This window comes from Bufo gargarizans, chromosome 1, assembly GCF_014858855.1.
Source record: "Bufo gargarizans isolate SCDJY-AF-19 chromosome 1, ASM1485885v1, whole genome shotgun sequence".
In the NCBI taxonomy this organism is placed as follows: Eukaryota; Metazoa; Chordata; class Amphibia; order Anura; family Bufonidae; genus Bufo; species Bufo gargarizans.
Window position 1 is genome coordinate 731,443,505 of NC_058080.1, and position 11,286 is coordinate 731,454,790.

The window sequence follows — 11,286 nt, forward strand, 5'->3', positions numbered from 1 at the left end:
CAGCTTATGAAACCCCAAATTCCCAATCTCAGAAAATTAGAATATTGTGAAAAGGTTCAATATTCTAGGCTCAAAGTGTCACACTCTAGTCAGCTAATTAATCCATAATACCTGCAAAGGGTTCCTGAGCCTTTACATTGTCTCTCAGTATGGTTCAGTAGGAATTACAATCATGGGAAAGACTGCTGACCGGACAGTTGTGCAGAAAACCATCACTGACGCCCTCTATAAGGAGGGAAAGCCTCAAAAGGTAATTTCAAAAAAAGTTGGATGTTCCCAAAGTGCTGTATCAAAGCTAATTAATAGAAAGTTATGTGGAATGGACAAGTGTGGAAGACAAAGGTGCACAAGCAACAGGGATGACCGCAGTCTGGAGAGGATTGTCAGGAAAAGGCCATTCAAAAGTGTTGGGGACTTTCAGAAGGAGTGGACCGAGGCTGGAGTTAGCGCATCAAGAGCCACCACAGACAGACGGATCCTGGACATGGGCTTCAAATGTCGTATTTCTCTTGTCAAGCCTCTCCTGAACAACAAACAATGTCAGAAGCATCTTACCTGGGCTAAAGAAAAAAGTACTGGTCTGTTGCTCAGTGGTCCAAAGGCCTCTTTTCTGATGAGAGCAACTTTTGCATCTTATCTCATTTGGAAACCAAGGACCCAGAGTCTGGAGAAAGAATTGAGGCATACAATGCAAGATGCTTGAAGTCCAGTGTGAAGTTTTCACAGTCTGTTTTGATTTGGGGATCTATGTCATCTGCTGGTGTAGGTCCACTGCGCTTCATTAAGTCCAGAGTCAACGCAGACGTCTACCATGAGATTTTGGAGCACTTACTTCATGCTTCCTTCCGTCCACAGACGAGCTTTATGGAGATGGTGACTTCATTTTCCAGCAGGACTTGGCACCTGCCCACACTGCCAAATGTACCAAAACCTGGTTCAGTGACCATGGGATTACTGTGCTTGATTGGCCAGCAAGCTCGCCTGACCTGAACCCCATAGAGAATCTATGGGGCATTGCCAAGAGAAAGATGAGAGACATGAGACCGTACAATGCAGAAGAGCTGAAGGCTGCTATTGAAGCATCCTGGTCTTCCATAAGACCTCAGCAGTGCCATAGGCTGATAGCATCCATGCCACGCCGCACTGAGGGGCCCAAACCAAGTACTGAGTACATATGCATGATTATACTTTTCAGAGGTCCTACATTTGTCTATTTAACATCCTTTTTTATTGATTTCATGTAATATTCTAATTTTCTGAGATTCTGACGTTGGGGTTTCATAAGCTGTAAGCCGTAATCATCCAAATTATAACAAATAAAGGCTTGAAATGTCTCACTTTGCCTGTAATGAGTCTCATATGTTAGTTTCACATTTTAAGTTGCATTACTGAAATAAATGAACTTCTGCACAATATTGAAATTTTTCGAGTTTCACCTGTAGTTGATTTATGCTGTAACTTCCTTGCAAACTACAAGACAATAATCTCCCTGACAACAGGGGACAGACTGGATACAGACAAGATACAAAAAAGAAACTCGGATACATTGCCATGGAAACGCTCCTCTTCCTCCAGAACTTAATTATTGGGTCTGGAAATCGTTCAAATATTCAAGGAACTTGTGCCTCTTATTAAAGTCATTGCGTGCGCGGAGATAACATGAAAAGTCAGCGCGTTCATGGAATCAAACAAGCAAATGTCACATTAAGAAGAGTTCTTTACTGCGAGGATGAACCGATGTGGCCTGGAAATGTGCGTGACAAATACGCAGATTGGAGGCGGCGAACGTGGCCACCGTGGTATCTCAGCTAGCAGCATCTCAGTAATTACAGAAAGCAAACACCAACCTGCAACTTTGTATCGCTCGCAACTTTGGATCACTTTGTGATGCCTGATGTGCAGTAAGACAATCACTTCTAATGTCAACGCTCAATCAAAAGACAGTCCAAATAATGGTAGAACACTGACTCCATCCCAGGAATATGAGATTCTGTCATAAAGTCATGTCTCAGACACCTGGACTTGGGTTGAATTGACCCATCATAGTACCAGAGGAACCACCAATGGGCCTGGGGTTGACCCAATAATGGCCCCAAAAGTCCAGCAGAAGATGCCGTATTTGCATCATTTTAGTTATACCATAAAAGATTTTTTAGATGACTCTCAAAAACCTCCTTTTAACCCCTAAAGGATGTGGACTAGTTCAGAGTGTTGTCAGAGTTGTCAGGTTGTCAGAGTGTTTAATACTGATGACCATCAATATGTTATTGGTGTGGGGTCTTTCTTGAAAGAGAATGGTTTAGACTGTATACAATTATAGTAGAGAAATAACCATATCAGTTTGCAATTCATCCCAAAATTTTCACAAAATTCAGATTCTAACAAGCCCAAATTTCAAGAAATAGAAAAGAGAAATGCAAATCAGTCCTCCTCTCAAAAGGAAAAGAAAACTGTCTAACACCTGCAGATGGAAAATCGCTATCCAAAGTCAATGCTTAGCCTTTTAAGTAGGCTGTAAGGCATAACTTCGCTAATAGCTAAGTCAGCATCTCATCTGAAAATAGTTATTTCTGGACAATATACCAAAGCAGAGCAGAGACAATTGCCAACAAGTGGTTGTCTCATCTTAGACATTGGTGGCATATTGCTAGGAGATCCCCCAGAGGTGGGACCCATACCTATATCCAGAAAATGACCTCCAAAGTGAGCGGAGAGCAGCCACCCTCGGTTCATTTCTATGTGGTGCTGGCTTGGATATCTTGGCAGTACCATAGAAGCTAATGAAGCAGCTATTTTCAGAACTCCCATTGAAAAGAACAGTGAGCACGCCGTGCATAGGCTCTCCTTCACTTTCCACGGCCCATTCTGGAGATAGGTTGGGTCCCTCCTCTGCACCTATCTGTGATGGGATATCCTATTGATATGACATCAACGTTTAAGATGACACAACCCCATTAGCTAGCTGAGAGGCCTTTGTTTCAGGTTTAGGGGTGTACTCTTTCTTATTATGGAGTATGCCTTGTATGGTTGAAGAGTATTGTAAGCAAGGCAACATTGCTCTGGGTTTCTGGGAAAAATATATGCTAAATTACTTCTGCTAGCATCAGAGAGGCTTAGGTTTCATTTTCTTTTGGAAGGAAAGTCAATTTGAATGTCTTTCCCAGAAACCTAAAGACACGTAAATGTTTTCTGTGAAAGACTTTCTGGTGCAGCTGAATCTGACATAAATCTATCAGAGCTGATGGCTGTCTCTTCTCTCCACCTCAATTCTCTCAGTATTAGGCTAGCTTCACACTAGCACTTAATATCTGGCTGGCTGTTCCGGCACTGTATTTGCGAGGTTGCGGATCTCCGCCGGTCCCCATTATAGTTCATGGGGTCGGATGGCTGTGCTTTAACTTCCGGCAATGCCGAAATGCAGTGAGATCCGGCAGTCTGCTCCCTACTGGAACAGCCTGCTGGATATTAAACACTGATGGGAAACTAGCCTTAGACATTGCAGCAGGGAGGGGAAGGAGGTTGTACATAGCAGATCAGAGTGTGCAAAGGAGGAGGAAGCATCCAAGGAGGGCAGATCACACAGGCTGTGGATAGGGAGGGACGGACACACAAGTCAGTGTGCAGGAGAGGACAACAGCATCCTGGACACACAGATCCAGGATCTGTTACTGGGAGGGACACATCGACATAGGAGAAGTCTGAAACTAGGAGCAGGGTGCAACCTGGAAATCAGAGGCCGAAAATAAAGGAAATAAGACTGCACCTTAGTGCTTATTACTAAGGTAACCACTAACTAATGCAAAAAAAAAAAATTTTATATCAAAGGTATCCATGACCTTTAAGCACGGAGTGACCTGTATGACTGACCTCAGGTGTTGCATTTATCATTTGCCTCCATTCCATGGGAGATGTGCCAGCTCGGACCTCGTGCCTCATGCACATGATGACATAGGGATATAGAAGTCTATACTTGCTGTATTACACGTACATTGAAACCAGAGGTTGTGCAGAGCCATAATATGAGAGTCATATTATTATAGTTATATAGCAATATCCAGAGTTCAGTCACATGTAATACTCTTACCTGAAGCTCCGGTGGGACACCTGGGTATCCTTTTTCACCTTTCACGCCTACATGACCACGTTCTCCTCTTGGGCCCATGTCTCCTTTGTCGCCTTTGTCACCCTTCACTCCTTCATGCCCCTGTGCCCCATTGTTCCCATTATTTCCATGATTTCCTGAACATTGTAACAAGAAATTTAATTTTAGACAGTGAAACTCAAGGCAAATTTTCATAATTAGTAAAAGGAAGGTAGAATCACACCAGGGCTGTTAATTCCTTTACTTTTGTCCATCACATACAAGATCCCAATCTGCTCTGTACACTATAGGTCCATGCACCACAGGAAGTAACAACTACTGCTGCAGGTAGTGGGGTCTGTATATACATATACCAAAAGGAGAAAAACAGAACTGGATCGCACAGGCTATGCTTTGATCTATAACTGCTTTTCAGCAAAATTTATCTCGCTTCTCAGCGCAATCTTAAGTGTATGCAGCAATCTCCTGAGCTCCCTCTAGTGATTGCTGTATATATATCTGTATGCAGTAATCTCCTGAGCTCCCTCTAGTGGTGGCTGTATATATCTGTATGCAGTAATCTCCTGAGCTCCCTCTAGTGGTGGCTGTATATATCTGTATGCAGTAATCTCCTGAGCTCCCTCTAGTGATTGCTGTATATATATCTGTATGCAGTAATCTCCTGAGCTCCCTCTAGTGGTGGCTGTATATATCTGTATGCAGTAATCTCCTGAGCTCCCTCTAGTGGTGGCTGTATATATCTGTATGCAGTAATCTCCTGAGCTCCCTCTAGTGATTGCTGTATATATATCTGTATGCAGTAATCTCCTGAGCTCCCTCTAGTGGTGGCTGTATATATCTGTATGTAGTAATCTCCTGAGCTCCCTCTAGTGGTGTCTGTATATATCTGTATGTAGTAATCTCCAGAGCTCCCTCTAGTGATTGCTGTATATATATCTGTATGCAGTAATCTCCTGAGCCCCCTCTAGTGGTGGCTGTATATATCTGTATGCAGTAATCTCCTGAGTTCCCTCTAGTGATTGCTGTATATATATCTGTATGCAGTAATCTCCTGAGCTCCCTCTAGTGGTGGCTGTATATATCTGTATGCAGTAATCTCCTGAGCTCCCTCTAGTGGTGGCTGTATATATCTGTATGCAGTAATCTCCTGAGCTCCCTCTAGTGATTGCTGTATATATATCTGTATGCAGTAATCTCCTGAGCTCCCTCTAGTGGTGGCTATATATATATCTGTATGCAGTAATCTCCTGAGCTCCCTCTAGTGGTGGCTGTATATATCTGTATGCAGTAATCTCCTGAGCTCCCTCTAGTGGTGGCTGTATATCTGTATGCAGTAATCTCCTGAGCTCCCTCTAGTGGTGGCTGTATATATTTGTATGCAGTAATCCCCTGAGCTCCCTCTAGTGGTGGCTGTATATATCTGTATGCAGTAATCTCCTGAGCTCCCTCTAGTGGTGGCTGTATATATCTGTATGCAGTACTCTCCTGAGCTCCCTCTAATGGTGGCTGTATATATCTGTATGTAGTAATCTCCTCAGCGCACTCTAGTGGAGGCTGTATATATCTGTATGCAGTAATCTCCTGAGCTCCCTCTAGTGGTGGCTGTATATATCTGTATGCAGTAATCTCCTGAGCTCCCTCTAGTGGTGGCTGTATATATCTGTATGCAGTAATCTCCTGAGCTCCCTCTAGTGGTGACTGTATATATCTGTATGCAGTATTCTCCTGAGCTCCCTCTAGTGGAGGCTGTATATATCTGTATGCAGTAATCTTCTGAGCTCCCTCTAGTGGTTAAGAAGGCAAAATGTTGTAATTTACCTCTATTTATGCAAGGCATTTGGAGCTCTGTATAAATTGAAACCAAATTTTAATGGCTATAGCCTTTACAATGAAGAGTCCTGTATCCCCTGGAACTATAATAATTGTCTATGGCTTTAATATAAAAGACATGCAGCTAAAATCTGTGGTATCTGCCACTGTCATTTGAGAGACTGTAAATGACCATTTGCTACAGAATAAAAAAAAAAACTAATAACATGACAGGCTGTGTGTGGTACTGCAGCTTGGTTTTGTTGAGATGAATGGAACTGGGCTGTACTATCACAAACATGTCTTGATAAATCTCCCCCTTACTCCTTGTCCAGTGGCTTCTTTAGTGTTAGAGCCCATCAGATATATTCTGTCACAATTACCTGGGATACCAGGCGGTCCAGGTAGTCCTGGTGGTCCGGCAACTGGTTGCTGAAATCTGTACCCAAAGTCTCCCCGACAGCAGCTATTACACTCTGGTTGCTGTGGGGTCTAAAAACCACAAAGACACATTATTACAACCTGAAACGTTACAAGAGCTTCATACATTGGCAGCTGTGTCCTCAGTACAACTGCAATATTTCTGCAACACAAAGTGTACATACATTATTACATTACTTATCCTGTACTGATCCCGAGTTACATCCTGTATTATACTCCAGAGCTGCACTCACTATTCTGCTGGTGGAGTCACTGTGTACATACATTATTACATTATTTATCCTGTACTGATCCCGAGTTACATCCTGTATTATACTCCAGAGCTGCACTCGCTATTCTGCTGGTGGAGTCACTGTGTACATACATTACTTATCCTGTACTGATCCTGAGTTACATCCTGTATTATACTCCAGAGCTGCACTCACTATTCTGCTGGTGCAGTCACTGTGTACATACATTATTACATTATTTATCCTGTACTGATCCAGAGTTACATCCTGTATTATACTCCAGAGCTGCACTCACTATTCTGCTGGTGGAGTCACTGTGTACATACATTACTTATCCTGTACTGATCCTGAGTTACATCCTGTGTTATACTCCAGAGCTGCACTCACTATTCTGCTGGTTGGAGTCACTGTGTACATACATTACTTATTCTGTACTGATCCCGAGTTACATCCTGTATTATACTCCAGAGCAGCACTCACTATTCTGCTGGTGCAGTCACTGTGTACATACATTACATTACTTATCCTGTACTGATCCTGAGTTACACCCTGTATTATACTCCAGAGCTCCACTCACTATTCTGCTGGTGCAGTCACTGTGTACATACATTACTTATTCTGTACTGATCCTGAGTTACATCCTGTATTATACTCCAGAGCTGTACTCACTATTCCACCAGCAGAATAGTGAGGGCAGCTCTGGAGTATAATGCAAGGTGTAAATCAGGATCACTACAGACAGTGATACAGCAGTCTAAAGATGGACACATTTGGTCTGGCTGATTAATCAAGTCATATTTCAAGTGTCACTGGGAGGTGAATGGTTTTGCAGATTTGCCCCATTCATGTCACTGGTGATGAGCTGAAATATCAAACATTGACGTACAGGTAGTCACCTAAAGGTGGCGCTAGAGAACGTTAAAGGGGTTATCCGACTTGCGATGCGCTCCCTTGCACTGGCCACTGCTGGGAACACATTTGGTGCATTGGGCTCATGATCCTAGCCTGGCTAGAACCCACAGCGCATGCGTCAGCACAAGTCGGATAGCCCCTTTAGGAATGCATTGATTGTTTTATCCTATGCATATAAGGATTAGGCAGATGCATGTGTGCTAGTATGTAGTGAGTGTGCGTGTATAAGTACTATTGTTACATTTATGTTCTGTGGTGCAGATGTATTAAACCTCTGTAGGGCGCTATTCTTTGAGCACTCTGTCGCAGTATTATTTAACCACTATGTGGCAATGTTATATAAAGTTCACCCTTACATGGGAATGATCTGTGACGGGCACTTTCAACAGTTTGCTATATGCCCCCAGGGCCCCCTGGTGGCAGCTGTTGAGATAAGCGTTATCAGAAGCATCTTGCAGCCACTTATCCCCATCTACCTATGGCAATTAACATCCAAGCCAGCCCACTATATTTCTTCTAGATAGATGGCAGCGCAGGGATGGGAGATTCTGAGACAAACTGGACTGAGGTCTGGGTGGTGGTGGGCCAGGGTGGCCCCACCGCATGCCATGTATTGTCATAGAGGGTGCAATAACCAATTGTGCAATATAGTGCCGCCATTACAATTCAGTGCAAAAATAATATAGCACACAGTTAATCCCACCAAACAGTGCTCAGATAATGGCATCATACACTGACAGTGACAGCGCCACTGACCCAAAGTAAACTTATAATAGTGCCATACAATAACCAAATAATGCTGCCATATACCATATAGTAAGGTGGTCTGTGGTCGCGGGATACACCATGCGGGACTGTACAGGTTGCTTAACTTTAATGGTGAAGGTCAATGGGCAAATGTGGCCCCTTTGGCCCTCAAAAGGGTCTTTCTAAGAACTTCCATGATAATCATGATGGCGGAACAAATGATGTGACAGTCATCAAACCCATATAAAACCATCACAATGTAGAGGAGCACAGGGCTAGGAATGGCATCTTATTTATAAAAATAAAAAAAACTAACCAAAAAATCATAAAGTATAAAAAATACTAACTACAAAAAAAAAGTCATAAAAATTGCCAAATGTAACAAAAATGTGTAAGGGCTGCTATCATCCATCATCACCAAAAATGTGAGAGATTTCCAACATTAGACCTAGGACTGCCTAAGAAAAAAGTAAAAAAAACTTTCCAAACTTTAAACATCATAATAAAGAAATGCAATTAATTACTGCAAGAAAATGACATATACGAGACAAAGAACTGAAGATGTAGCAGAGCTGAGTTTGTCAGAGGTGGTTAGAGACGAGTTTAGCATTTCCCATGACTTTGGTGATCTCCCAATGTGTTGACTGAAGGTAAGGAGTCAGAAGGTTGACCCAATAAGGTAGCCCCATGACACATTCAGCACTGCTACATCTGTACCTCTGCATAAAAGAAAACAGGACTGGTTAGAGATATTCTAGAGAAGCAGAAGAAGATGAAGGCAGAGTACCTGGACTCTGTGGGTGGGTTGCTCTAGCTCATCTACCTCGGGGTTCCCCAACTCTTTTTGAGTAGCAGTATTAATGGTAAATGTCTCAATGTGGAGATTCCGCTCTCCTACTACTTCCCTGCTGGATATAAAGCCCGTCCGTTGGTGATGACTCCCAACTACTTTGGCCAATGGTTTAATAGCTCTTCTCCTCACCTCCATGTTTTCATCCTGACCAAGGCAATACGGCAAAGCAAAAACAGCCAGAAGCCACCAGATGCTAAGATGCCTTGGAGCCATTCAGGTAGAGAATCCAGGCAGATGCCTCAAGCTTGGCCAAAAAGTTTCTGAGAAATGTGTTTCTACCGCCTTATATACTGGAAGCAGCTGGAGGGGGGGGAAGTACTGCAAAATAGACCAAGCCTGAGGGAAAGTATTAGTCATCCTTCTACTGTGACTGGAGAAATTGATTTTTATGCAGCTTTAACAGTATCATGGTTATAATTCAGGACATTCATGGGTGTCAGACCTCTCCGGATTCTTCATGTCTCCTTATTTCAATGAAATAAAGTACAAATAGGATGGGAAATTGTGACCATGGAACAAATGGGGTTTTGCCCCTCGTTAGACGCGGAGATTCTATGAATTTACAGCCTGTCGCTTGGAACAAGGCCGATTTTATGCTGGGCCAAGATTTTCTCAGAAGCTTTTCTCAAGTGTGAGAAGCTTTCTCAAAATAGCCTAAGTAGAAAACCACCGCGAAGCTCAACCTCTTTGTAAAGATTTAATACGTTGCTAATGAGAAATTTATTGACATTTTTTTTACAGTAACATTTTTAAAACGTCACATAGTAAATATTTTTTTATGTTCCATCAGAAAGGTCAGGGGTTTCAATGGCGAACAGGGTTGCATTATAAGGTGGGTGCCCTTGGGGGTCCTTCAACATCCAGCCCTCCTGATGATCCTACCAAACTGAGAAGAAGTGGTGACTAGAGAAGAGCAAATCGCTCAAAATTCAATTTGGGTTTGACTGATATGATTCGGATCCAAATCGGTTCTACCCAGACTGAAAGTGCTCCCATTAGCCTGAAGATTTGTGTATGACACTTCAAGATCTCCAAGATCTCACTTTTTCTTTGTATTTTATTTTCTCACTCTCAATCTCTCTCACACTCTCTCTCCTTCTTTCCCCAATATCTCATTTATGGCATATCCACAGGACCTGCATCTTTAGCTCAGGTCCTCCAACCTCATCTTACCTGGATGCTGAAGTCTTGGCCTTTCAGAACTACTGCGGTTTCTGCAGCTCCCATACAAGTGAATATAAGCGGACCTGCAGAAAGCACCACATACACGTGAGATGGGGTCTGGGGGCCAATTCTGAGATGAGAATACTTCTTTAATCCGACCCTGATTGTAAAAGCTTAATTCTTTTTTTCTCCTTTTGCAGGGGAAGTAAACACCTGCTCCTGGGTTCCCATAGATTAGAGGTCAGCAACCTTTGGAACTCCAGCTGCTGAGAAACTACGACTCCCAGCATGAACACTTGCTTTGCTGTTCTTATAACTCAGCATTCTGGGAGCTGTAGTTTCAGAGCAGATGGAATGCCAGAGGTCGCTAATCCTTGCCATAGAGGACTGGCTTGTCATGTGATCTACTAAGCAACAGTAAACATAATTGGGGAGACTACACACTGAACCCTGAGTCATTCCAGCTAATTAGGTCCTAAATAAACCAAAAACCTAACAAGACATTAAAAAATATAAAACATCTATTGCAAGGATCCCACTTTAGGAACCCTAACCTTATAAAAAGAAAAGTGGTTCTCCAATTTCATTTTGCTGATGAAAAACATAAACAGAGAGAATCTTTATGGCCCCCATGCCAAATTGTCCATCAAGAACTGGTCAATTTAATGCTCTTGGGTACCACAATAACAGTACAAGCATATATAACAAGATGTTGGCAGTTCATCTGGGGGCACCACATCTGCTTGTCTGCAGTTCCCTTCCCTGTAGGTTTTTTATAGTCCCAATCAGGGTTTTGGCTCTGCAACGTTACTGGGGTTCAGAGGCACTTTCTCTTTCCAGACCTCTTCTTCGGGAGCTGTAGCAAAGGTTCTTTCACTCTCTAAACCTTTTCTTCAGGAGACATTGCACAGACTCGTTTCATTTTTGGACTTCTTCAGGAGCAGTGGAGCTGGCTCTTTCCCTCTCCAGACCTCTTCTTTAGGAGCTGAGGCACAGACTCTTTACTTCTCTGAACTCTTCTTCAGGAG

The 11,286-nt window shown here is 42.8% G+C and overlaps 1 protein-coding gene across 2 annotated transcripts in view; it reads right to left on the minus strand.

Annotated features, from left to right (window-relative positions):
- C1QTNF3 (C1q and TNF related 3) overlaps positions 1–9,345 on the minus strand; it is a 31,427-nt gene extending 22,082 nt beyond the window's left edge. Inside the window, exons 1-3 of one of the 2 annotated variants that reach the window (XM_044292682.1) lie at positions 9,224–9,345; positions 6,295–6,403; positions 4,085–4,239 (exon numbers count right to left, since the gene is read on the minus strand). In XM_044292682.1, the coding sequence (XP_044148617.1) occupies positions 4,085–4,239; positions 6,295–6,403; positions 9,224–9,307 (348 nt within the window). In that variant the 5' untranslated portion in view covers positions 9,308–9,345. Of the gene's footprint in view, positions 1–4,084; positions 4,240–6,294; positions 6,404–9,028 lie in introns of both variants that reach the window. The other variant, XM_044292681.1, reaches the window with a different exon arrangement.
- Positions 9,346–11,286: the final 1,941 nt, after the last annotated feature.